Source organism: Strix uralensis, chromosome 6 (assembly GCF_047716275.1).
Source record: "Strix uralensis isolate ZFMK-TIS-50842 chromosome 6, bStrUra1, whole genome shotgun sequence".
NCBI lineage: Eukaryota > Metazoa > Chordata > Aves > Strigiformes > Strigidae > Strix > Strix uralensis.
Genome location: NC_133977.1, coordinates 11067713 through 11095515, shown reverse-complemented (window position 1 = coordinate 11095515; position 27803 = coordinate 11067713). Strand labels below are relative to the sequence as shown.

The 27803-nt window shown below is 43.4% G+C and overlaps 1 protein-coding gene across 4 annotated transcripts; it reads left to right on the top strand.

Moving 5' to 3' along the window:
* Positions 1 to 451: 451 nt before the first annotated feature.
* STAT1 (signal transducer and activator of transcription 1) lies at positions 452 to 27428 on the top strand. Of its 4 annotated transcripts, XM_074872723.1 has the most exons (24): positions 1283 to 1389; positions 3441 to 3569; positions 4193 to 4337; positions 5574 to 5672; positions 7561 to 7656; positions 8372 to 8450; positions 9686 to 9777; positions 10367 to 10518; positions 10791 to 10949; positions 12280 to 12372; positions 12843 to 12902; positions 13757 to 13786; positions 13875 to 13968; positions 14869 to 14910; positions 15417 to 15500; positions 16016 to 16114; positions 16588 to 16723; positions 18553 to 18608; positions 19739 to 19833; positions 22075 to 22214; positions 23576 to 23761; positions 24389 to 24464; positions 24927 to 25029; positions 25606 to 27428. In XM_074872723.1, the coding sequence occupies exons 2-24, from the start codon at positions 3442 to 3444 to the stop codon at positions 25627 to 25629; spliced, it is 2268 nt and encodes a 755-aa protein (XP_074728824.1). In that variant the 5' UTR covers positions 1283 to 1389; position 3441; the 3' UTR covers positions 25630 to 27428. The 4 variants fall into 4 exon arrangements, with proteins under 4 accessions (XP_074728823.1, XP_074728824.1, XP_074728822.1 ...); XM_074872722.1 differs by lacking the exon at positions 1283 to 1389 and adding an exon at positions 452 to 556 and having other exon boundaries at positions 24927 to 27428; XM_074872721.1 differs by having other exon boundaries at positions 24927 to 27428.
* Positions 27429 to 27803: the final 375 nt, after the last annotated feature.

Sequence of the window (27803 nt, the reverse complement as noted above, 5' to 3'; positions counted from 1 at the left end):
GCTCTCAATGCCCCAGCCATCACTGCCCAGGGCCAGCCCAGCACTATGCCGGCGAGTATTTAACCAACAGGAGCTGAGAAGCGGGAGATTTTCTTTCTGTAAAGGTAAGAAGCTGATCGCTTCCTACTGCCTCCAATTCACAACTACTTTTAACCTCCAACGCTTTCAACCCCCATAAATCCCGACGGTGAGGAGAACAAACCGCTGCCGCCTAGGTGGGGAGAGCCGGGCCAAGGCCGGCTGCCAGCCACCACGCCGGGCCCGATGCGGCCCGTTTCGCCGCTGAGGCCCCCTGCTCCACGGACATGGCGGGGACGCCGCCGCAGCCGTCGCCAGGCGCCCGGGGGAAGGCGCGGGGGAGACCGCAGTTTCGCTTTCGCCTTCCCCTCAGCCGGCCCTTTCTGGTTCCCCGCCGCCTTTCCCCGAAGTCACGTGTGCGGCTGTTCCCGGCGTGACGTTCCCCCCCGCCACCGCCCGCCGCGCCTGCGCCCGGCCGCGCTCCCCGCGACGCTGTGGGCTGGTGGCGGGCGGAGGCGCTCGGAGCCGTTCCCGAGAGGTGAGGGGGTGCGGCAGCCGGCTCTAAGGCGAGGGGACAGCGGCACGGCGGGGCAGTCCCTGCGCGTCGGGGGATACGGTAGCGGGGTGAAGGGCCAGCGTAGCTGAACTCACGGCTTCCCCAGGCCAGCCTCCCGCTGGCCAGCCCTGGCTGCTGTCAGGGGACCGCCCGCGGGGTTTACACCTCAGGCCTCCCGCTGCCCAGGAGGAAAGATCCTCTCCTAACGGGCTGCATGACAGGCCACCCCCTTGCTGTGGGGACACCAGACCGCACCACCTGCGCCCCGGGCCGCGGCCCGCGCTTTCCTTTCCCCACTCCACCTGCTCACAAACCCCGTTTCCTAAGCGGCTTTCAGCCCCTCCTGGGCAGCGGCACACGCTCTCACACGGTCCCACCTGCCCTCTCGCACTGCCCAGCTGCCAGCGCTGCGGAGAGCCCACAGCAGCGGAGGCCTGTCACCCTCCTGCTGCCTCGCCGCGCCTCTGGACAGCCTTGTCTTAACGGGTGCAGCCTCTCTGCACGTTACCCGTGTGGCGCCTCTGCCCGCAAGCCCCGGGCGGTTACTGGGGCCTGGCAGGGGCCCGGAGGAGCCCCTCGGAGCGGCCCCGGCGGGAGGGGAACGCGGCGCCGGGAACACCCCGCGTCCCCCACGCGGAAGGGAAGGGGCTGTGGGCGGGGCAACCCGGCGCCGCTCCTCGCGCCCATTGGCCGAGGCCGCGGGGGCTGGGCTCTGATTGGCCCCGCCGCCGGCCACCCGCTCCGCGGTGCTGCGGGTATTTCTCGGCGCGAGCGGGGCGCGCGGCGCGGAGCCGGAGCGCAGCATCGTCCCACGAGTAAGTGCGGGCAGCGCGCGGGCCGGGGCTGAGGGGGCGGCGGGCAGGGCAGCGCTCTCCGCCCTCAGGGCCCGTCGAGCGGCGTCGGCGGCGGGGGGAGGAGGAGGAGGAGGCGGCGGCGTGCGACGTGCCGGGCGGCAGGGCCGGCTGTCCCCCGCCCTTTGCTCCCGGACTGCCGTGGCGTAGTTTGGCGGCCATGCCCCGGGCGGTCGGGGGTGACCCGAAGAAAGGAATCGGTAGGAGTCGGCGGTGTTAAGTGTAGTTAGAGCGCAGCTAGGCAGGAGCCCGAGTTTAGCTAGTGGAAGGCACCCTGGGGCACGGCTGGCACCCAGGCACGCGGACCCGCCCAGCTGCAAATGAAGCCCCTTTTCTCCAGAGGTGCATATGGACTGCGATCCTCTTGCCCTTGCCCAAGGGAAGGCAGAACAACAAAATGGGTTTTCCACCACCTCACTAGTCCATTTGTCAATGGCAGGCTGAGCCCTGTATCCTAGCATTGGTGTCTCTAGTGCCTTTTCCACAAAAGGTGCTGATTTCCCACCTTTTTAGTGTTTCTCTGCTTGCACCTCCCCAAGGATTGCATTTGCTGCATTATCATTTTGCGCTGTAACCAGCTCTTTGGGTGGTCCTCAGCCACCGCTCCCAAGTCCATTCCCAGTCTAGTTGCTTTAAGACAGAGGAAGATTGGAGTATCTGTTCATTTAAGTACTAGGGGGGAAAAAATGGACCGACCATGCATTTAGACAAATTCTTCTAGCTTTCCTCACCAATGTCATGTGGTAACTGTTTGCCTCTGTGCCACTACAGCATACTCAAACGTGTGTTACCTGTAACCTGAATCCTACACACATCAAAATCCTCAAAGCCCTCACTTGAAACATAATAGCGTTTTTAACTCTCTCACTTCTCACACATAGTGTATGCCACTCCGCAGCTGAGGGAGCTGGCACACAAACACTAATGGGGATTCGGCAGGAAGCCATGTATAAGAAAGTCCTTTACCCCAAAGGTTCCTTGGACAAGTCCTATGACTCTCAGTCCTATAAGAAAGTCCTTTACCCCAAAGGTTCCTTGGACAAGTCCTATGACTCTCAGTCCTATGACCCTTTTTTAAAAGTTGCAGATGTGAGTGGACTTGCATCTTGCCACCCGTGTTCTCAGCCTGGACTGTTCCTTGGACGTATCTTTATGTGCCATTTCCGCTGCAAGACGCTTAACCTGCAGCCCAGTGAGGAGATGGTAACTGGTCTGCAGGCAGAGACCATACATCAGAACACACAACTACTTTGGCGTAGAACTGTTACTGTACAGCATGGCTTCTCTTGGTCATACTAGTTCATTTTAAGTAATCTGCATCTGCTGCGGGGATTGCTTAATTTAGCCTGAAAATTTGATTATGGGAATTAAAGCATATAGTAGAAAAACACAGCTCTCCAATACTTCTCCATTTAAAGTGACTCAAGAACTAGTCCGTTTTCAAAGCAAGTAAGTACAGACACAAAGACCACCTGAGAACAGGCTCCTAGAATTTCTTTGATTTTCACTCGCACTTTTTCGACCTTGTGGCGATGGGGAGTACATCTGCACCAACAAAAGGTGAAGCTCCGCATGCAAGATCTCAATCCTGCAGAGTATAGGTATCAAACAGCCAGGTCCTCATGCCTGTACCCCTGCTAAGCAAGAAAGCAGTAACACTGCTAGTACCCTAAGGGGTACAAAGGAAAAAAAAGATACAAAAGGGTTCAAAGGAAAAAAAATTCCAAATTTTCATAGAGAGGGGTGATATAGCTCAGAGTTATTTTTCATGCAATAGCACACTGTCTTAATTTGCAATATTAATTTTTTAAATTAAAACAGAAGTTGTATTCAGTTTTAATGATTAGCTTTCTAAAATTGTTACAGCTGAAAATGGTTTTGTTTGCTAGAAACACTTTTCCTTCCTACTCCTCCAGTTTTGCCATTGTTCATGAAAACTTGTATGAGTTACTTTTCACGCATTCAGTCCAAATACTGCTTAAACATTTACACTGATTTGTTCCCCCCCTCCTCAGGATGACCCAGTGGTATCAGCTACAGCAACTTGATTCCAAGTTTTTGGAACAAGTTCACCAGCTTTATGATGACAGCTTTCCTATGGAAATCAGGCAGTACCTGGCACAGTGGCTGGAAAACCAGGATTGGTAAGCGTAGAAATTGGCCTTCAGGCTGCGTGATAAGCAGTGTTCTCGTGCATGCAGTTACAGGTGGCAGAAGAACACTGGGGGAGCAAGCTGCTAGGTGAACCTTCTCTGGTAGGACGCTTCAGTAGCTGTGTGGGTGCTACAGCCTGTGTTACTGCCGCTCTTCGGGGCTTTCTAGAGGGGTCTGACACAGTGTAACAAGAGTACTATCTCCTATTTCCCTCGGTTGATCTGCAACAAAAGCAGATGTTTTAAGACCGGTCAGTTACTACCTTGGCAGCTCAGTCTCTCACTGTTTGCAGACTTTGAACTTTTGCCAAGATTTCTGTGGAGTGTTATCTTTTAGAAGAGTGGTACAACATGCACATGCAGGTTTGCTTTTAGCTTCTTGATGTGCATGGAATGAGTAAATGAAATTGCAAGAATAATACAAAAAACAACATTTCTGTATCAAGGAAAGTAAAGTCAAAGTTGAAAGAATGAAATTGGCTTATGTTTGAAAGTAGTTCTTACTGCTCGCATATGCTACAACTGGAGTTGGGGATTAAAAGTACTCCTGTATGCATTTCTTGAATGCTGCACTGAAAGCGTATTTAACACAACCATACCTTTAATTATTCTAGGGAACACGCAGCCAACAATGTATCTTTTGCTACGGTGTTATTCCATGACCTGCTGTCACAGCTCGATGATCAATTTAGTAGATTCTTGATAGAAAACAACTTTTTGCTGCAACATAACATAAGGAAAAGCAAACGTAATCTTCAGGTACGCCTGGGTTATATGCCTATGTATTTGCTTGAATTGCTTCAGTAGTGCAATTGGATGCCTTAAAGCACACTACCCTGCCATGAGGGATTTTTTCAGAGAGCGTGTGAGAATCCTAATTTAAAAGGCAGAATTCAAATATTGCTCCAATTTTGTTTTAACTGGCTACAGTTAGAAAGTTACAGTTTCATTACCAGTACAGTTACAGTTTCTGAGGACTCTAGGGAAAAGAAAGTTGTAGTTTGTAAGGTGTTTAGTATATGTATTTGGAGTGCTTACTTGAATGTAGTTTCACTTACCCCAGCCCTTCCCTTCCCCAGCCAGTGTTCTAATAAACTTCTGATGCAGAAGAAACACAGAGGAAGAAATCCTTCCCACGTAACTGCAGAACTGCAGTTAATAGCAAAGGACTTGTCATCAGACAGCACTTCTGTGCATCACATCGTACTGACAAAGAAAAGGGCCAAAGCGATTGGTAGTGAGGGGCAGTGCAGAACATATCCTTAATGGGCTTAATTACTTTGTCATTAGTTAGTCCTCCCCTCCTCCCTGTAGGGCACTCTGCCAGAGGATCTTCCACAGAGTCACCTTCTCCACAGCCTAGCTCCCACAGACCCCAAGTCGGTGATGGGGGGACTGTTATCCAAGGAGAGGAGAACGTGACCAGGCTGTACTTATCTGAGAGTAACTGTAGATCAGCAATGAAAGATCAGCCAAGGAGGCTCAGTGACCCCCCAGGCAGCACCATCCTGGGCGGAGCAGGGCAGTACTCAGTCCAGAGCATGCTTCAACTTTGGATGTGTGTAAAACAATGAGGTTGAATTCGTATCCAGCCTCAACTGTGTGTTCATAAATGACAGTTAATGTATCTCCTTTACATTGCTGAGCAAGAGCTGTACCTGTCAAACTCTACTGCCCTTCAAAACCAGGGTGGCTCTCAAGAGAAGATAAGCTCTCTCTAGGACTGCAGGGAAGTATCTCGCTTCTGCTAGTCCCTGTCCCTTTCTGTTATTTTGTGCCAAGTCCCATCTCTTCTTACACCAATGAACTAAAATAGAAACTCATTCTTGGAGATGGCTGCATCTGTCACACTCCCTGTAGTGTTGGAGCATGCTATGACTGATGCATGCCCCGAGGTCCACACACAGTCACCCACTAATCTTTTTGCCAATTGGTGTACTGAAGGACAAGAAATTCTGGGTATGGACTTTAACAATAGACTGTCTCTAATGCCAGGATAACTTCCAAGAAGACCCAATACACATGGCAATGATCATCTACAATTGTCTGAAAGAAGAGAGGAAAATACTGAACAGTGCCCAGTTGTCAAATCAGGTAACAGCCTCAGAATGTCAACTGCAGTTGTATTTACCCTTTCCTGTTATTTGGGACAGAGGGAGTGGAAGAAGACTGAAAGAGGAAACAGGCTGCCCTCTTCTCTGCCCAACACTATGTTTCTTAAAGACATTAGAGTGAACACTGATATGTACCAGCTGGACAGTGTGGCTTGTTTGTGCTGTATGAAGCATTTGGAGGGGAAGTGGCCAGAAAGTAATTTTTATTCCTCAAGCAACGTAAAAGCTATGGTGGTTTTTTAATGCTTCTGTAGTATAGCCTGATGTGCTCATCAGATTTTATTAGTTTAATAATTAGCGCTTGCCTTATTTGTCCACCAAGGTTCTAGCTTTTTCCTTCTGCATTTTACTCCTGAATTTACTCTGTATTAAGCAGCTGAGCCTTGGTGCTTCTCTGGACTGTCCCTGTGGGAAAATGATGCATCATTCTCCTGATCAGTTATCTCCAAGTATTTCTTTCTATTTTTGATTTTTAAGTGAAGCCCATTTCTTTCCTCTGAACCATAGGTAAAGCCATATTTTTCTCTGACTTTTCGTCTTTTTGTTTTTTCCTTTGCAAGGAGAACTGTTTTGCAATAAAAAAGATTAGCAGTTGGGAAAGGCATGCAAGCAATATAGCCAAATGTAATCCACTTATGTAGCAATAAAGTGATGACTGACCAAGCGTGTTAAGTTCTGATACTGAAATACTTCCCTTTAGGGCAAGTTTTTGAATATGTGTTGGTAGAGTAGGAAGAGCACTCAGACATAGGCTTTCAACAAGGAGCCTAATGCAACTGTGTCCAAACCAGCTCATCTAAAAATGTGACTCTGACAGAGCCGTTGAAGCTGCAGCACAGCTGTTCAGTTTCTGTTCTGACACATAACATAAAGCATTCACAACTGCCTTTCCAGCATGTGATATATTTGGGTCATCAAAAAGGGAAATAAGTCCTCCTATACTTACTGTTGGCACTAGGTACAACACCATGCCCTACCTCTGCTTGCTGGTAAACATTCTCATTTCCCAAAGCTGAGAAGATAAAATGCAGAGCAAGCACGATTATAAGCATCATAAAAACCAGAGGAGAATCCCAAATTTTAGAGTATGCTCAGATGCCTTAATAGTCTGACTCAAATCTGTGATGGGGGACCTTTAGCAGTTTACCAAAATAAATACTTTAGATGAGCTTAGCTTAAATTGAAGCGTTAATCAGAGCAACAATGCATACCTGACTGTCCCACATTGGAGGATCGACAAGTTTGACACCCACTAGTACTGTTAATGTGTGAAATGAAAAATCCTGTCTTTGAAATTACTGCAGCTCTCCCCAAGTGATGCCATGCAATAAACTTCCTGAATGATATTGAGGTCAGCTTTCAAAGAGCTGTACAGAAATCTAACATGTGCTTGAATGCCCTGTAGGAAAAAAAATTGCACACCAGGTTGTCCTGTTCACACACCTATCCTTGTTCTTGCTCTTAGCCCATTTTTCCCTGTACCCTATATGAATGAATCTGACACTTGATGTAGCTGTCATCCAGCCTTCAGGATTGTTGTTTTCTTGAAATACATTTAGAAGATACATGAAGATAAGCAAAGAAAGTAGTGGAGTTGTGCAGAGAGAAAACAGAATATGTTTATAGCTTTATATTGCTGTGATGAAAAGAATGCAGCATCACTACACAACAGGCATTTTTAATCCTCCCTTGTTTCTCGCAAATTCACCTGAACTCAATTTTATATTATAAAACCTTAGTATGATTTATCAGAATAAGCCATGCGTCATCAGGCTGTTTGTCAACAAAAGCCACTAACTAATTAAAAAAGTATTTGCTGTCATGGGTGACGCTAGTTTGACTTCTGTTGTCCTGCTTGCCTCCCTCAGATGCAAGTGGGGAGCGTACAGAACACCATGACTGGGATGCTGGACAAACAGAAGGAGCTTGATGTGAAAGTTAAGGCTGTAAAAAACAGTGTTATAGTAAGTATAGTATAACTTTTTTAAGTGGTGTTTGTTGACTCACATGTGTCGAAAAGCTTTCAGTACATAAAATAAGACTTTCTAAAACGATAAGTAAAAATAAGAGTTGAAAACTAAACCATTACCTATCACCAGTGACTGTTTGAAAAAAGAAAGTAATTATCTGTCAATAGCAGCATAGTACAGACTGGGGTTCAACTGGTTTAGCAAGATAAAATGTCTTGTGCTTAAATTTTAGCAACAGAAACATTTTACCCATCTGAAATACTAGCAGCTAAGGAAAAACTCTTAAGAAATCATATACTGACCATTTTGTTGTTAACTAGAAGATAGATTTGCAGTTACCATATAGATGTTTATTGTCTTAAATACTGTCAAGACAGAAAGCTTTTCTCCAAGCAATACCTAAGAATTTGAAAGTTTAAAACACTGTTTGCCATTCCAAATTTTTTCACTGTAGCCTAGCTTCTCCTGAATTCTGTGAGCTTATATGGCTAGACAATCAGATTTTAGTTAGCTGAGAGAAGGGAGGGAGGGTGAATAGAAGGTGATTAAGTTTAGCGATATTTCCTGTTAGGGAGTTCCAGAAAAAGGCATTGCTGTAAAACCACACTTCATCTCTGTAAATGTCTGATGCCAGGCAGTTCCTAATCAGAAGTCTTGCATTACATGGAAGTATTGAATAACTGTGGCTACTTTCATTTGTGCTTTATAGGATGTGGAGCAAGACATCAAGACATTAGAGGATATGCAAGATGAATATGATTTTAAATGTAAAACCTTGCAGAGTAGAGGTGAGCAATTCATCAAGCACATACCTTACTGCATATAGTTCATAAGAGTAAACTCTGCTGTCTTATGTCAGGAAACTAAACCTAATAATATGCAGCCAAACTTACTGATAATGTTCCTCCTTTAGTAATCCTGCTTTATGCTGAAACCTAAATTCCTGAAAATGCATTCTCTGCATCTGCCTGTTCTTACAAGTAGTAAGAGAGCCTCTTTGTTAACACAGCATTCCTTTGTCCTTTACATCCCTTTGCTACTGGAAATAGCAAACCCTATAGGCTCTGTGACTGTTCAACCATACATCTAAATAATTAAGTTTAGGCTTCTCTTTGCCATCTTGTATTTCACAAATGAATTCCCTGCTTCAGGTTTTGTAGGCCTTTGTGTACTGAGGGTAGCACATGCAGCCATAGTCCACACTTGTTTCATGATAATAGATCTGTCTCTTTTTTTGACTACTTTGTTCTAGAAAAGGCTTCAGTTTCCAACACAAGTTGGCAGTTGGCTGTACCTCAGAAGGGGGCCATGTTCAGAAGATGCTAAGGGGAACACTGAGCCATGATCTTGCTTTTTGTATTTGAGGGCAGGTAGTGCTTGTGTGAGGCAGACAGGAACCTCTGACTGGAGGTCAGTAGGCAGCAGAGGTGGTAGCCAGGGCACCTATGTAGGATCTGTCAGCCTGGCCTACCCTCAGGAGGCTGTAAATAGCACAGAATCATCAAGGTTGGAAAAGACCTTGAAGATCATCTAGCCCAACCACTAACCTAACACTGACTGTTCCCAACTACACTATATCCCTCAGCGCTTGAAATAAGTTAGCTTCCGTTGCTAGGTTGAGTAATATGAATGATTCATATCTGAAGTCAACATGAGAACAAATTGTCCTGTGTGTATCTTTACACAATACAATGGTTATTTGAAATCAGGTTCTTGCTCTAAAAAGGAAACAAACTCACATCTCAATTACTTCACCGGGACAGTGGCTTTTCCTTGCATTAAGTGCTTTAAGTGTAGTCTGTCCTTTCAGAAAGGGGAAAGGAAGAATCAAAAAAAAAAAAATATCTAGGAGGTGGTAAAGATTTCCTGCCTTAAGCTTTAAAAGTATACTTTACTTGACATTAGCCAGGCAGGTCCCCTCCTCCCCTTAGTGTTTCCCCTACTCATACTTCCCTGGTCTCACAGGAGCATGACTTGTTGCACTCCTTCAGCCCCACCTTCACAATTTTGACTTATTTTACAGAGCATGAGTCCAATGGTGTGTCACAGGAGGAGTACAAGAAAGAACAGATGAATCTCCAGAAGATGTTCTTATCACTTGACCTTAAGAGAAAGGTAGCACTCTCGTTTTCTTTCAGAAGGCAACAACATTTCATTTTCATTGGGTTGACATAAATTATGTAAAAGAAAACATTTCTACTAACAGCTGAACAAAGGTTTCATTCTTTCCATCCTGACTGAAAATCTAGAATCTCTGTAAGCATATTTCTCTTGTAGTAACCTTTATCAAACTCTGTCAGGTAAAGCTAAAAGAACAGTGAGAGGGAAAAGTGTCATATCAATAGTCATGTTCTTGAGGAAAAGCTAATTTCAAAATTTGCAGCTCTATTAGAGTTAACGTGCTCACTCTCATTGCAGTGCTCAAGTCTACAGCAAGCACTGGGTGATCCCAGATACACACTTGGGGCACACATGGATGTGAGACACTGGCTCTTCAGAATTTAGTGGTACTGAATATGAATTGTTTCTCCATTTATTCTAGCAAATATTCCAGCTAAAAAGAAACAATGTTTTGGAAAACATCCTCTGTTGACAGAAACTATTGGTCCTTGAAAAGTTTTGCAAGACAGATAGCTTTAGCTAAAACAGTACTTTGTTTTCCTGAATATTTTTAATAAACAGGGTAATTTAATATTCTGTATAGGAAGTGGTGAACAAGATAGTACAGCTACTGAACACCACAGAGCACACACAGAGTGCTCTTATTAAGGAGGAGCTCGTGGAGTGGAAACACAGGCAACAGACTGCATGTATTGGTGGCCCACCCAACGCCTGTCTTGACCAGCTACAGAACTGGTAAGTCTCTAGTCAAGGACTGCACTGGACAGGAACTTGAAGTGTTATGAAGAAACACCAGATCTGTGAAATATATTGATTATTTCTATTACGCATTTTTCATTCTGTCACAGCATAACTATTTCATTGATTTTATAACCTCATCGCATTTCTGATGAGCAACAAGTGTTCTCTGTGCACTGCCTAGTCCTTCGGGACAGTCACCTGGCTGGTGTCTCGGCATTATTGCGATACAAAAACAGGCTAAAAGTAATAAGACTGTGTAATTGTAGGTTCACCATTGTTGCTGAAAGTCTACAGCAAGTTCGTCAGCAGCTCAAAAAACTTGAGGAACTGGAACAGAAGTTTACCTATGACTCTGATCCCATCACAAAAAATAAACAAGTTCTGCAGGACCGAACACACAGTCTTTTCAAACAACTCATCCAGAGGTAATGGACAAGAAGGGTGTCTCTGTTTGCATGAAGAAATGGATGGAGAGCCTCTTTCCTTCCATGCCCTCAATATTTCCTGCATGCTAACTTTGAATTTTCTGAGGTTTTCATAAGTTTGTCATAAGCATTAAACTAAATGACTATTTCTGAGATTTACCCTATTTAGGGTTTCCACAGGTTTAAGCCCATGGAAAGGGCTTGTGATCAGTCATCATTTAAGTTAGCAGGAGGTATGCTACAATATGCACTGATTACAGAATCGAACTCCTAGTCTGTTAGTCCATTTCTTGCTTTAAGCTTCAGCTCTGCAAAGTTCAGGTAAATGGAGGCAAGAAACCATCTGCACCAAGCTATGCCCACGGTAAATACACACTAGATTCTCCAGCTCTTTGTCTCTGGCTGCATCCTCTTTGTCTCCAGCACAGGGAGGCCAGCCATATCGCTGTAGCTTCTCTATGATGCAAGCTGGTAGTTGCGCCGCACAAGACTTGAAACTAGCAGATAAAAGCAGGGGCTCATACAGTAGGTAACAGCCTGTTATGGGGTGCTAGAACCCAGGTTTCCAGAGATCCCATTCAGATGCTTTGACCACTGATCTTCAATTAGAAAACACAGGTACTGCTTTTCAATGAAGTGAAGGCAATAAGGCAGAGCTATAGAAGTTCAGCTGCTGTTTAGTTACCTGCAAGCTGCTGTTTAGTTATCTTGCCTGTCAGTATAGCGAAAGGAAAAGTCTCCATACTCCATAGGACTTCGTAACAGCAGAAATACTTCAGAATTTATGTCTACATAGCACAGCGTTACACAAAAGGTGCCCGAGACAGCAACAGTTTGGGGTGCCTGAGAACAGGTTAGCCTCAGGGATTCGCTTCATGGGGTTAGCTAGCCTTCATCAAATCCCCAGCTCGCTTACCCAGCTCCTGGGCACGTGGTGTTACACAGCACTGTGACTGTAAGAATTTAACAAGCACTGGGAATGGCAAACAAAGCAACGCTTCTCGCTTGGATTATGCATCACATCACAGTGTTTACATGCTGTTTGCTTTCAGGGAAGTTTGAGGTAGCACTCTCCCTCCTCAAGCCATCAATATGTTTAGAAAAAGCCAACCCTTACAAAATCACTTTATACTTGCAATATTTTTAGTGCTGTTGATACAAGTGAGAGAAACCCACACACAGACCTCTGTATAGATTGAAACTTAATGAATAAATTGTATAGTACTACTGGTAAGTGACCATTCTTTTAAAGTTCACTTTTTATGTAACTTCTTATTCCTTAAAGGCAACATTGATAAATCAAAGTGCCTTTAATCTCTTCTTTCCATAGCTCCTTTGTGGTAGAGAGGCAGCCTTGCATGCCAACGCATCCTCAGAGGCCCTTGGTTCTGAAGACAGGAGTACAGTTTACTGTAAAGCTGAGGTATGTTTTCCCCTTCCTTCTTGTTTTGTGGTAAGCCTTCCATGTCATTGGCTTCCTACAGCTGAGAGGGCTGCCTGAGTGCTAAGGTGAGGAGGGGGAGAGAGTGTCATGTGGCACAGGGATATCTTCTAGCAAATTTTAACTTGCATTTAGCTCTTACCCTTTACGAGAAGTGGGGGGTATTGAGTGTATAAAACACAACAAACAGCAGAAGACACAGACCACTTCGTCATGCAGAAGAGTAATTCATTTGCCCATCTAGTGTCCTCTAAATCAGGACCTGGAATCAGTGTCTGCAGACCTTGCTGATTGATGCTGTCACTGCAAATATGATACCTTGTATGGAACAAGCTTGGAGCCAGTATGTGGCCCTGAGTTGTGCAGCTTAAATACATCTGTGATAAGCAATGCGATAGAAGAGAACCTGTATTTTTGCAATTGCAGTAATTAAAAAAAATGTCTCTTTCCAGATTGCTGGTGAAGTTGCAGGAGTTGAACTACAACTTGAAAGTGAAAGTTTTATTTGATAAGTACGTTACATTTTTCTCATCCCTGTGTACATTAATGGCAAGCAGTCCCCATGTTCAGAAATCCAAAAGGCAGTCATATTTTAAGTGTTGAGTTGTCCAGGATCAGGCTGGTTCTCCATGGTAGCAGGTACAGCCCTCCTTTTCTTACACATGCCCTTGCTGTGAATCTGTCTTTGCCATTAGGGACATGTCACAGAGTACAGAAGGCCTCAGCACTTGCTTTAAAGGCAGGGAAAGAAATGGAACAGGCTCTCCAAGATAACAGCAGTGGCTGTAAGGTCATGAAAGGGGGCTGTGCTTTTAAAAAAGCAGGTGGGTTTTTGTCTTCACATCAGAGTCTTTAAGGGGCATTCTGTTCACTTGAAACAGCTCTGGTGTCCAGAAACTTGCTGGGAATGGGGGCAAGGAAAAGAAATTCTCATTGGGTGTGGGAGCTGAGGTTCTGAGAAATACACCAGATATAATGCAACTCAGTAAAATCCTGAGTGGTGGGAAAACTGATTCAAGTGATAGAGCAATTTATTCAAAAAGTTGTATGCTTTGAAAGCAGATTTAGGATGAGAGTACTATATATTTTTTTCCTCAGAGCAAGAGTTAAAGCCTATGTAGTAAAAGAAAGGACTTTATTGTAAAGCCCCCATGGCAAAATTTAAGCCTCAGTAAAAGATATCCTGTGTAGTGCAATATTTAGACTCCTTAAACCAATTACCTCCTCCTTTGCACAAAAGATTTCACAGAAGTATTTTACTGGTTCTCAGTCAGCTACTAAGACAAACACCCACATTTCCTATGTCTGTGGCAGAATCTTGGAAAGATTTTTATTTTGTCATTTTCATCTTTTTTTTTTTTGACAGAGATGTGAGCGAGAAGAACTCAGTCAAAGGGTATGTAGCATTACAGTTTGATATATTAATACTGGGTTCTTCCAATGAATTTGAGACACTTAATTCTTTTCTGTCCCTCTTTGTGAAGGTTCAGGAAATTTAATATTTTGGGAACAAACACGAAAGTAATGAACATGGAAGAATCTACTAATGGAAGTCTAGCAGCAGAATTCAGGCACTTGGTAGGGGATTTTTTTTTTTCTTCTGTTGACACAGCCATTGTGTGAGTAGAGGGTGTGGTAAGAAGGAGACAAATTGCTTTTGTTATTGAAGTCATTATTTACTTTTGTATAAGAGGAACTGTGAATATCTCTTTTTCTTTGTTCTTTCCTTTTTGAAATCTTTGGCCTGTTTCAGTTGAGATGCTGTAGCTTTTGTCACTGAAATAAGGCCAGAAAGGCAAGCAAGAGTATTTGCTGCCGTACAGCTTATGTTGCAATGAGTACTTTGGAGGACAAAGAAAAAGAAACCCAGAAATGCTGGTTTAGGCCTTTCAGAGGAAGGCCCATAGGTAGGAAAGCTTGGAATAGGTTAAAGAGCTTTGAAACTGAGGGAAATTGTCTAGGAGGGTGGCTACTAGAAATTCAGCAGACTGTACAAGCACTTTTGATCTGCAGATTTTGAGAAATCAGATTCCTGTTGTGATGACAGAACCAAAGAAAAAATTAAAATCCTGAACGAGTGAACATGGAAGTCTCCTTTCCTCCCTTCAGTTGTCCAGAACAGACACTGTCTGGAGTTTATTGTCCAATTTAGAGGGGTACTTTGATAAACCAGTATTTAATCTGATCCTTCCTGATTTTTCACTGCTGCTGTTCTCAGAAGGCCTCTTAAAGGCGTTACATCATAAGGGCATGATATCTGTTTTCACAGATGAATGGTTTATGAGCATGAATGAAGAGTAGTAGAGTTACTTATAGTTTAATCCTTTGGCTTCCACAGCTTAGAATCAAATAGAATCAGATACTAGCACAGCAAGTTTGTGTACAGTTGAGCAGTTAGAGCATGCAAGCATTTGCATCCTTTACCACTTTCATTTGTGGCCAGGTAAATAAGTGACAGGGTTTTTTGTTTGCTTGCAGCAACTGAAAGAACAGAAAAATGCAGGAAGCAGAACAAATGAGGTAAGCAGCACTAACCTTTTTCATAAAGCTTTTGCATAATACTGAAAAGGCATTCAGGCATTTAAGACTGTGCTCTGCTCAGAGCCATGAAGAACACACAGGATGACAAATCAACAGAAGAGCCCAGTGTTTGTAGGAGATGATCCGTATAGGAGGTGTCTACAAATGAGAACTACTGTCAGAACGGTATCCCTCTGGACTCTCCCTCACAGGCACCCAGCTTTAACGGGACTTTCTGTCAAGGGCAGATTTTTCTGTGGCTTCAGGCTAGGAGCCAAAAAAGAAAAGTGCCTAGAGAATACCTATTCTAACAGGCAGTTTTAGGAAGTTAGCATTGTCACTTGAGTTTGACCTATAAACTGTTTCTAAGGTTCAGAGCAAGTAACTTCAGGTAGAAAAGGTTTTTCCCCCAATGATAAATCCCTCACCTTCCCCCACCAAACAATTTTCAGTCCCTGGAAGGTTTTTGGTTTTCTAATTTTTTTTTTTTCCTCCTTTCTTTAAAGGGACCTCTCATTGTAACAGAAGAACTTCACTCTCTGAGTTTTGAGACACAGCTGTGCCAGCCTGGCTTGGTAATAGACCTAGAGGTATGTCTTAAATGAAACAGATGGACTTAAATTTCTGGATGTCACTCATGCCAAGAATCTAAACTTTTTCTAAGTACTTGAATATCAAACACTTTCAGTTATTTCAAAAATACATGAATGACACTTCATAACATCTCTGTATATACACATACAGTGAGAATGCTGTCAAATCTCTGGATAAATAAGAGATGTGCTTTGCAAAGTATCTGGTAACAAACCCTGTGTTTTAAGTTCTCTAGGTATTAGTTTCCATTTATTTCAGAAGCAATATGCTAAGAACTCTTACTATCACTGCTATCATAAGTAACACTAAATGGAAGTCTTTATCAGACAAAAATCATCTGAGACTTTCTAGTACTGCATCATACTGCCTCCTCTACATAGACACTTCAAGTGAAAGAGTTAAGACCACGCAAGCAAGAATTACAGTGGAAGTGTGTTTGTGGGCAGTCTAGAGGAGGACTGCAGCAGGGGTACGGGGTAGTCCAACATGTTTCCTTCTGTGTCCCTTTCAGACCACTTCCCTTCCCATTGTTGTGATCTCAAACGTGAGCCAGCTACCAAGTGGATGGGCTTCTATCTTATGGTTCAACATGCTGTCTACTGATCCCAAGGTATTTGCAAAAAAAAATTGTGTCAAAAATACTGTGTGTAATTTTCAAAAATTGTCTGAATACAAGTGGCTGCTGATGGCTTTCGGGGGGGTAAAGAAGGGCACAGTGATTTACTTCCCTATCCTAAACAAAGCAGTGTTTGAAACCCACATGAGGATAGTGTATATTATATGCAGTATATACAGTACACAGTGAGAAGCCAAATAAACATTCAAGAGTTCAAATACAGTGCACTTGAGTAATCTAGAAATTCTACCCACTGGGAGAAGACATGTCCAAAGCAGAGTCCCAGAGATTGCTTTTCCTGTAAAGAGTGCCTGTCAGAAGAGCAGCTTGCTTTTGCAGAGTTGTCTCAAGCTGACATCCATTCTTAAATCTACATTTTGTTTTGGCAATACACTTTCATAAATTTAAACAGCATTCCAAAATTAACATTTATTAACTATAGATTGTATTTTTCCCTTCCATTCTAGAACTTGTCCTTCTTTCTGAATCCACCTTACGCAAAGTGGTCTAAACTTTCTGAAGTTCTGAGTTGGCAGTTTTCTTCTGTAACGAAGAGGGGACTTAATGCAGATCAGCTGAGCATGCTGGGAGAGAAGCTACTTGGTATGGTCTACTTCCATCACAGGTGGCCAGTTTGAATTGAAGCTAATTCTACATCTTTTCTGCAATCTATTTTAAGTTTTCATTTCCTCTCACACTTTTTCCCCTCATACAATATCACTTCATAGCAATGAAGTGTTTTTCATTTTTCAATATGGTAGAGTTTGTAAATGAAGGTCAGGTCACAAAAAAAATCTGCAGTTCTGACTTAGGAGTTCTGTACATTAGGGCAGTGCAGATTGGGGCTACTTCTGCCTTTTGAAGAGCTACTGAAGAAATGTGCGTGTTTAGTCAGTCTTTGAGGTGGCTGTTTCTTGGTGCTTTTTTTGGTTTTTTTAAATCCCTCTCTATTAATTTGGACTGCATGCACGCCCCCAGCTACAGCAGGGGTTTACTCTATCTGCATAAACACGGTTGCAATGTCAAAGTGCAAACACTCAGAAACTATTAAAGGATATCAAATTGAACATCTCCCAGTTGAGAGTCCTTAGTAAAAGCCTAATCAGCTGTGACTTTTGTTTCCAGACTCCTTGTCAGTTTGCCTGATAGGCAGGGCACTTGACACTGCTACTGAGTTTGCATAGTAGACTCTAGATAAAAATACTGTTGATTCAGTATATTCCACTGACCTTAAGTTTTGGGAAGCATTTATATTTAAAGAGAGTTGACTTTAGTGGATCTAGGCATTAAGTGCAGAATTCTAGTCTCTTAATTCCCTTGCTCTGATTTCCCCAAAACATAAAATCTGACAAAAAGCTTACTGATTTAATAGATTTTCAGAATTTTACAAGGAGGGTAATTTTTTTTCATTGAATTAACCATCATGAAGACAAAGCAAACACTGACATATTTCTGTGGTCAACTTGCATTTTAGAATTTCAGAGGTTTTGTCAAATTCTGGTAACAGTAGGGATGTATTTAGATCTTACCTCTATAGCTAAAAGTTTTTCACTACTGGAAAAGAAATCCAGGTAGTTGAACACTGTATATTCAGGATTCCTTAATGCAAGGGGACACAGAATCTAACAGGGTGCCAGGATACAACTCACCTGCTGTTTTTGTGATGTGAATGTTGACAGAATCTTGATCTCTAATGCATCAGCATCAGAAACAAGCTCCCTAACCCAATTTATTTTTAGAGAGATGAGAGGGGAAAACCAGCATATTTCTGACTTTATTGAAATCCATAGCATGGTCTGTAATGGAAAGACTGGCTCTGAATGCAGCTGGGGTCTGCAAAGCTCTAGCTACTGTAGTCACAGCCTAGGATTTTCTTTGTGGTTTGGATGTGATTGTGGAACACTTGACAAAAACAAGACAGGGGGCAAATGATTACAACAGGAATGAGATGAGTGTGTGGTTGGGGTAGACCTAGGAGTCAAGAGTTTCTGGGGCAAAAGCCTACAAGTCACCAGAATTGAGACAGGAAAGTGCTTAATCTCAGAAAGATACTGTAGGGTCTGCTGAGCTCCCACAGAAAATCTTAACGGGTTGCAGTCTTTGTTTTGCTAGAGATGTGCAAGATTTCAGGCTCCTTCCTTCAAGCATTTTGAAACTCGCAAGCATAGGAAGCATCAAAATTAATTGGTTCCCATAACACGAAGTCTGTTTAAATACATCTGGTCATTCTGATGCAGTGAACTTCCCTAGAAGGGAGCTTTGCAAGCTCTCCCTGCACTAGCCACAAAAATACCGTAGCCTTCCATTTCCTTTCTCAGTCCAACAGCTCAGACTTGTAAATAAACACTCAGAACTTCGTGCTCTAGGTACTTTCCTTTCAGCCTTACCAAGTAACTTGTGGAACCTGACTGAAGTCAATTTATTCTGTTCAGGGCCAACAAGCGGAGGATCTCATGATGGCCTTATACCTTGGACAAGATTCTGCAAGGTATGAATACAGTTTAAAAACTGAGATGGAAGACAGAGCTTTGTCTTGGTTTGTTTTTTTTTTTTTTTATTTGACTGGATTTTTTTCCAGGGTGCTTTGTTTTTCAGTAGTGTACCTTGATTATTCTAGAGCTTACATGGTTGTGAGGTTTTGGTGGTGAGGTTCAAGTAGCAGCAGCAGGAGAAAAGGCTTGTGATAGCAAGGAGTAGAGAATTTTGAGGTTGTTTTTGAGCCACGTAAACTATATAGAAAAATGCAGCTTTCAAACACAGCATCTTCATTATTGTTAACGCAGTTGCTATTAAACAGAATAGTTCTCCATTTTGACTATTACAGAAAATGTCAAGAGAACCCAGCAAGATGAATAATTCTTCTCTGTCATAGTGAAGGACATTTCCCAGACCAGGGGAACTGGAGTAGGGTGAGGATTAGCACAGGGCAGCCAAGATGGTCAGCGTGATGGCAGAAAACCACATCATGAGATTTCATAACCCTGGCTGCAGCAAGACAGGAGGACTCTTTGCACTTTCTTTGGCTTTAGACCCTAAACTGGCATCAGTAAGCAGAGGACAGCAGTCAGGAGCAGACTCCAGGGGAAAAGCAAAGCTCTGGTGACCTATAAGCACTCAAGTTCATTAATATGTGTGTCTCATGAGGAATTGAAATCTGAGTCTGAACAAAAAGTGTCCCTAAGCTGCTCTGCTAGCCAGCCTGGTTGAAGGCCCCATGGGATGGTTTGTATGTCCAAGAGCTCCAATAAAGACAGTGCCCAGGCAGGCCTATTTTCTGCTCCTGGACCAGTGTCATTGCATGAGAGGTGGTGGATACATGTTTTTGGGTACTGTAGGCTCAGACAGGCATTTCTCCCACACTACCTCTTGCCTTAAGATTCAGTACATGCTTCATTTCCAAGAGTTTCTGTCCTTTTGGAGTAGAGAAACACAAAGGGGAAAAAAAGTCATGAGAGAATAAGGGGAGGGTGGGAAGGAGGAAAAAAGGGAGAAAAATGCAAGAACAAGCAGATTCTGACAGGATTGAGAGCTTCCTTCCTCTCTGCTTAACAAAACTCATGTTTCATTATCTGTGTTTTCCCTACTCCTACCCCTGCCTTTCCATATTCTGAATTTCAGGAAAATATAAACGATAAAAATTTCCCCTTTTGGCTGTGGATTGAGGGAATCTTGGAGCTTATTAAGAAACACCTCCTGTGTCTCTGGAATGATGGGTAAGACCTGAGTGGAGTTAACAAAGATGTGGTCATTGCCTCAGACTTCTCATTTAGGCTAGCAGCTGCATCCTCAGTTGTGAGGTTGTTCGTGCAGATACTTTGGATCCAATAAAGTGGAACTTGCAACCAGAAAAAAAATGAGGCAAATGAATTCTAGTTGTGAGGAAGCCTCTGAGGCAACTGCTTAAAGCAAAAGCATCAGATGACCAAGCTGACCCATTTGTCACAGAGCAGGGCTTTGAATGTTAGATTTTCCTTTTTTTGCCTCTGTTCCCGCTGTAAGTTAGTTCTTTCCACACCCTAGAACAGAGCCACTTTTGTGTTTGACAAGGAATACTGAAGTACAACAAAGTATAAGTTACAAAGTGATCATCCATCTTAAAAACCAAAAACCCTACCTACAAGCAAACATTATTGTGAGCCTCCTGTGGGTGGCAGCAGCTGGACTCTGAACTGTATCTGCAACAGGAGTCCAGAACATCATCTTTACTGATTTTAGTAGAGTATTATTAAGTAGTAAGACTCTGCCAGATGGAAAACCAGTTCCATTTGCCTTTGATAGTGGTTTAGTAAACTTTTGATTCTGGTATTGCCCATTTCAGAAGTAATTGCTGCCAGAAACAGGTTTAGCCAAGGTCACTATCCTGCATTTTAGGTTTAGCCTCATTATGAAACCCTGTCAATAACGCACTCACATTCTAGTATCCCACAAGTGCACAGGATCTACAACAGCAGGATTGCTCTATCTTGCTACATTCAGCAGTAGGCTTCAAGTTGTTACGCCCTAGCTCCAGATGAGTTCTGTCGAAGCCCTTTTTATAGTACAAGCTTTGTTTCACTGTCTAAAACCTATATATTCCTTAGCTAAGTGGAGTCCAGTGCAGCAGGAATTTTTGCCACCATCATTGAAGCAGAGTTGCAGTTCTGTCCTGTTTGGTGTTCTGCCTCGGTATGGCTGAACACCTACAGGATTGTTTTTACACAGTCTTGAGTAGCATTACTCATTGCTCTCAGTTATGGGAGCAATCCCCTGTTTAGGGTTTAACAGAAAGAATTGGTGCAAGTTAAATCCTGAATGTAATCAAAACCAGAGATGTAGTACTATGAGTTTCTCCTCTCTCAGCTGGCTTTGTTGGGTAGTCACAGATCTCTCTTTCCTAGAAAGACAAAAATGAAGACTGAAGGGAAAACTCTTGCCAACTGCAAAGATACTTGAGTGGGAAGAGACAAATCTATAGTATTCATTAGGATAGAGACTCCCCTTGGATACAAAAGAATAAGTATTACAGCCTCAAGAACACTTGCCCTTCTTCATATCTGAGGGACAAGAAAAGCAAAGGACTTTCATTATACATAGGATATTTGCTACCTAAAGCATGCCGTTTAAGAAGAACCACCAACAGAACAAAATCTCAGAACCCCATAAACAGGACACCTTACAGCATTGGAAATTCTAAGCAAAATCATGATTATTTAGTCGTTTTTGTGCAAAAAGCACTTTCCCTAACTTAACACACAGAAGGACAGTAGTAGTACTCAAAACTTCATTATTGATGGAACATTTTGAGGAATAAGCAGCAGTACAAAGCAATTATGACCTTTTTAAAAAAGTTGGGGGTTTGACCAGGGTTACTCCCTGATGCTGGCTTGCACAACTCCCTCCCCAGCACCCGTTCAGACCAATCCATTTCTTATCCTTACATTGGCCTTCTACACAATGATGTTTGCAGAGCATAGTGAATTTGGGGGGTTGAAGTCACATAAGCTTAACAGCTCATCTGGAAAATGTGCGCAAGGAACAAAACAAACCCCACACCTGTGTGGTTGCAATCTGGTAGGTAATAAACGTTGTGTCATCAGCCAAAGAGGAGAAACATTACTTAAGATGCTTTTGAAGTTAAAACTGCTAGCTGAGATCTGGCCATATTATACCCATATAACTTATGCTTCCCTAGCCCAGCTTTGACAGCTAAGGACAATCTCTTTTATTCCAAGCTCAAAAAAATGTTTAGATAAGCCACCAGGCCAAAGAAGTGCTGAGGGAAGCTGTGGTGAGTCATGACTTCCACCAGGCAGCTCCAGCCTGTCAGTCCTACTGCTAGCTTTCCAGCTGTTCACAGTACAGAATACTTCACCTCTTTTAAGTGACAGCAGCTTTTTAGTTTTCCTAGCTAGCCCAGCACAGCTTAGATTTTTATGTTGAGGAGTAAACTCCACTTTTTCTTTTCAACATTACAGCTGCATCATGGGTTTCATCAGTAAAGAGAAAGAACGTGCCTTATTGAAGGACCAGAGTCCAGGAACATTTTTACTAAGATTCAGTGAAAGCAGCAGAGAGGGAGCAATCACATTTACTTGGGTAGAAGGATCTCAAAATGGTAAGTCAGTAACAGAGAACGCCTTTATCTTCAAAATATAAGCTTACATCAGAACAAGAAGCCTTTAAGCCCTTCTCTCTCACACCAAGCACCACTACAATACACCACCCTAGCAGTCCCCACCCTTAGCAGCAGCAGGCCACAAGCAATAGCAGACACATACCTTACTCGGTGTAGCTCATAAGCCACACAGTGGATTGTTCAAGGTTTCAGCTAGGACTAGTAGCACTTCCCAGGTGCTGCTTCTGGCCTGGAAGTTTGTTGAGGACAAGCTGCCTGGGCTGTCTCCCCTGCCTCCTTAGGGTCTCTCTCAGCAAGACACACCTGCATCTGCCTCCAAACCCACATCACCTTACCCATCAGAGATTTCTTTCCCAGGAAAAGTTCACTACAGCCACATTCAGCCCTCTGTATTGTTCTTTCTTACTACTTCAACTTCTGTGCAAAACCCCTTTTTTGTCAAACAGCTTGCTTTAACTCACAGTCCAACACATTTGTTACTTCCTTCCCACATTCTCCCTCAGCAAACCATGTATTCACTTACTTCATTTTCCAAGCAGTTCTCCTTCCTCCCATTTCCAGAAAAGCTGATGAAGACCTTACTTCTTCAGTTAGCTAGACTATTCTCTCAGCTTCTTTTAAGGAAGCCTAAGAGACTTAAAAGCTGCAAAAAGATACAATCTCCCCTGTACCCAATCCGGGTTCTTCCCTTATCATACTACTTAAATCAACCCCACCTGCCAGGATGGCACAGCTGTTGATACTTGGATGAGCCCAAAACCTACAACAGCTGGAAGAGAAACTGCTGAATGTACTTGAATGACTTCTTTCCCTTTCGTGCTTTCATACTTGACACATCCAAAAATTAAGCAAAGAAGGGTGATAGTATTTGGAGCATGCAGGGAGGCTTTATCTGTCTCTCTTTATGATTCATAAGAGCTCCAAGTGGTGTATTAGGGTCAAACTTCCTAATAGGCTGTAGAGTTTGAGTGACATCATTTGGAAGCAGGTTGAAGAAGTAGCACAGCTTCAATTAGTTAATGAAATACTGCAGTTAATTTCCATGGGCAGGTCACCCCAGTCATTCTGAATACAAAACGCACTGAGAGCTGTCACTATGTGCTATCCCATCATATGCCTGCCTACCCCACAAAGCAATTGTGCTCCCTTTGACAGTCATTAAATACTTACCTGCAGCACAGTAGGTGTAAAATAGGTACAGTAGGGCTAAAACAGGTACAAAAGGTGAGCCTTTTGCTCACGTAACCTCTGAATTTGTGAAAGTGGCTGCAGTATTTCTGGACAGTTTTAGAAAAAACTTTGAAACCACCTTTAAGAGTGACTGCTTCTCTCCTCTGCAGAGCCCCAGTTCCACTCGGTAGAACCATACACCAAGAAGGAGCTCTCAGCCGTCACTTTCCCTGATATCATCCGCAACTACAAAGTGATGGCAGCTGAAAACATTCCTGAAAATCCGCTGAGATTTCTGTACCCAGATATACCCAAAGACAATGCCTTTGGCAAATACTACTCCAGGCCTAAGGAGGGTGAGTGCTATAAATGGCTCATACAGTGCAAGTGGGATGTTTGTTCTTGAGGTGCTTGAGCGCTGTATAATTTCTGTGGCACAGAAAGAAAGGGTGGCAGTTGGGCTGGATGTCTTGGCAGCCTACTGCGTGCTTGAGTGCTGCTCGGCTGAAAGGTGAGAACAGGCACCTAAGCTTTAGCAGGTTAAGAAAAGCTCTTGTTTTAAAGAGGCACAATATGAGATCTAGTAGATAAAAACTGAAAATAATTGTTTCTGGCCCTCTAGCTTTCATGTGAGCCTGGGAGATATTTCAGAGATGAAGGTTCCCACTAACAGCTGGAACCATGACTCATATTTGACTATTACACAGGACTGATCCTGACTGTGTGGGCCTGGCAGGATGTGTTGATACACCTACATCAAACTTCAGGGGACGTTTTATTCCCCATTTTCTATAGGGGAAAAGCAAAAAGGAAAATCTGACTAAAAAATTGAATAAATTAACCATAGTGCCACAAAGTGCATGAGAGACTTGCACATTATCTGGGTCACAGGCTTTATTTTTGGTACAATAAGGATGGCAATGTGAAGTCAACGTTGTAAAAAAAAAAAAAAAAAAAAACCAATTTTTTTTTTCTCCTTGAAGCACCAGAGCCTATGGATTTGGATGGTCCCAAGGGAAACGGCTATATCAAGACTGAGTTAATCTCTGTATCTGAAGTGTAAGTTTCCACAAAAATACTGGATTTCTAGGAACTGATCATAACTTTTTAGCTGTAGTTCACATCTCTTCACAGTAGTTGAGGTGTAGGTGCCCCTGTCAAATCTTTCTTCTCTCTCTCTTTGAGGATCTGATCACACCACATTCATCCAGTGCTGTGTTTGAAACACCATCTTTAGGTAAAGACCCTAGAAACTTGCAGGTAGCTGTGCTGGCAAATAATTTCTTGAAAAGCAAGTTCTTAAAGACTTGCTGGACTTGTTTGATTATTATGTAGATCAGTGAGTAGTCCCAAATTTTATTTAAAGCCATGCTGGCTTTGCAAAGCGTGATGCATTGCTCACAGGCTGCCCCCCTCACAAGGCCTCACTAGTGGCCCTTCTGGGCTCAGAGCCAGACATGGAGCCCAGCTGTGCCTCACTTCTTTAGTGAAGGTTTGTCCCTGCTCTTCTCCTTCTATTAGCCACCCTTCCAGGCTCCAGTCTCCAGAAAATCTGCTCCCCATGTCTCCGGAAGAGTTTGATGAGGTATCTTGGATGGTGAGCCCAGCAGAGATTGATACTGTGGTATGTATCATCAACCAGCCTTTTCCAGGAGGGTTGAGCTGGAACTTCTATTTTTCCTTTTTTTCCCCTTCAGACATGCCTCAGACACTTAACACAAGCTAACACTTCAGAGCACGTCTCATCAAATGCGTGGGAAAAGCTGGGAATGCAGAGTTAGACTGGGATTGCTATCAGTCATTCTTTGCACTTGTTTGTGGGGAAAGGGGTGGAGGAGAGCGAAGCTTCCAGTGTTTATCTTGCAGGGGCAGGAAGGAACAATGCTGTAGTCCTCCCTGTGGGGTCTGGGTGGGGAGGGAAGCTGGAGCAGGAGCGCAGCTTGGAAGCGTTGCCCTGCCAATGCTGGCGAGGTAGTGCCTGTTAACAGAGTGCCTGTCCTCCTTTCAGGGTGTACTTCAGCAAGAAATTCCAAATTAAAGCATGGCTTTTTTTCCCCCCACCATGGTAGTTTGATCCTAAAATGTGAATTGGATGCTATTTGGGGAGGACCTGGTTGTGGTTAGCTCTGTGGTTAGCAAAGACTAGAGTGTTAGGGCTTTACTTGGCTTGTTTAATTGACATTTATTTTTCTTGTTGCAGATGTGTTCAGCATATTCAACTTAAAGGTTGAGCTCTTTACTGCATCATTAACGCACCTGATTAGCTTATGCATCTCGCTCTGCAGTCAATGACTTGGTGACACACTTCAGTTCTTTGGTTTCTCGACCTGAAGGTCTAGTAGCAATTTTTAACTAATGGGAACATACACAGCACTCCGGGTAGCCTCCTTGCATGCACTTTTTGTTTAGAAGTTCTTTGTTAAAGAATTTCCAGTTAGCGAGATACCATGCCAGAGTGGAGAAAGAGAGGAGGAATGAGACGTCCGCAGCAAAAGTGATGGGAGAAACGTGCATTTTTTGTTTAAGGGAATTAGTTAAATTTAACCTTTAAAACAGTTGGTACATAGAATGCTTTAAAGGAAAGCTAGTTCTCTTGCAGAGGTTCTGTTCAGGAAGCTTGCACCTTCTGTGTAACTAGTTCTGAAGAAATTTCATAGCTTTGAATTTTCATCTGTGTCACAAAAAGGAGAAGAGAAACACTCCACAGGCATATGCCACACTGAATCCATGTGCTGCTGAAGTCTGTCCTGGTTTTATCTTTTCTAAGGGCATGGCCTATGGAGAGAACACAAGCCAGAAATATTACCTGTGTTTCCTTTCTGCTTGTTTCTTAAGGCAAGGTCTTCTTGTGTAGGATGTTTAGCACAATCTTTTTCAAAGAGCACTTCTTAGGACACTGCCTTAAAGCTGCATTGGCACATGCTGAGCTTGCAACTCACTATGTCCAATCAGAGCTGCAGCCTCTCCAGCCTGCAGTCCTGCTGTCTAGCAGCAGTGTCGGACAACGGGAGAACCCACTCTTAGAGAGGGCAAAAGGGGTTGCAGTATGTTTTTACTCACTGCTTAATCTACCAAGGTGAGGATCTGGTCATGTGTATCTTTTCCAATAATACCTGCCCCATTTAGGTTGTAACAGGTGAAACGGAACTTAATTTTTTCACGCACAATGAACCAGGACATATATTTAATTGCTGATTTGAAAAACAAGACGACCCTACAGGCTTTGATAATGAACGTCCCGTGGGAGACAGCTGAGCGGAGGGACCCCACAACAGCCTCCTTCGGGTGCAGGGGCTGGGCAAGCAGCTCCAGGGGGCCCTGCCTGAGCAGGGGGGTCAGGCACGATGGCCCCCGAGGCCCCCTCCAGAGAACCCTCCCACCACAACCCCCGGTGACAGTTGCTGCTGCAGCTGCTCCACCGGCCGCTGTCTGTTCATGCCCTGTGCCCGGGAGGGCAGCAGCGGCCAGCGGCTGGCCGGGAGCGCAGAGCTGCCATTCAGAAATGCTAGATGGGATCAGCTGCTGCTTAGGAAACAAACGGCTGGTTCCATGTAGCTGTTGTGCCCGGGAGGACTGATGTGCCCCCTGCAAAAGCCAGAGAGAAAGGAAATTTAAAGGACCTGGAGCACATAATGTGCGTATTTAAATGAAAAGCACTGCTAAACTGACTTGGTCTTGGTGCCCTGGGTTACTGAGGTTAACAGAGCTACAGAGTATTACAACTGGTGACTTCATGCTTTCATCTTCTTAGAAGTAGCTGAATGTGTATCTATATTGTAGTACAAAAAGCAAGAATTTGTATCCTGAGCTACACCTTCCTTGTATTCATGTTCCATATGCAGCAGTTTGTTTCCATTACTTTTATATTTCAATTTTATTGACCAGGTGAAATTTGCTTGTGAGATTTAAAGCAATGGCCTTATTCATGGCTCTGCCTTTACATGGCAAGTAGTTCTAGAAGTATTTTTTTTTCCCCAATGGAATAGTCTTTTGTCATTTTAAATAAATGGAACTGCCAGTTGACACTTCTGTCTTGTGTTTTGGCTAATTCTATTGTAAAGATGATGTGTCTGCCAAGAGTTTACTGTGTATCTCATTTTGAATTTAAACAGTTACAGCTCTGAAGTCTAAAGGAAGGGAGATGCTTTTAATTCATTGCATTGTTGCAGGTCAGGCTGCATTACAGAGCTCTTAAAAAAAAAAAATCATTCTTAACAGCCACCTTCTATTATTGCTTGTATCACATTGCTGATGTTTTTTCTTCCCCAGCAAAACTTCAATAAACTCAACTGAATTTCTAATTAGAGTTGATCTGTGGGATAACTGATCCACAGCTAAACTTTGGGAGCTATTAAACTGTCCCATTGGTGCATCATTTTTCTCTGGGTCTATAAATGA

Coding starts and splice junctions, on each gene's coding strand:
- STAT1 (XM_074872722.1), top strand. CDS start 3,442: ATGACCCAGTGGTATCAGCTACAGCAACTTGATTCCAAGTTTTTGGAA. Junction 13,969..14,868: donor CAGCAGAATTCAGGCACTTG/GTAGGGGATTTT, acceptor GTTTGCTTGCAG/CAACTGAAAGAACAGAAAAA. Junction 24,465..24,926: donor TTAATCTCTGTATCTGAAGT/GTAAGTTTCCAC, acceptor TCCTTCTATTAG/CCACCCTTCCAGGCTCCAGT.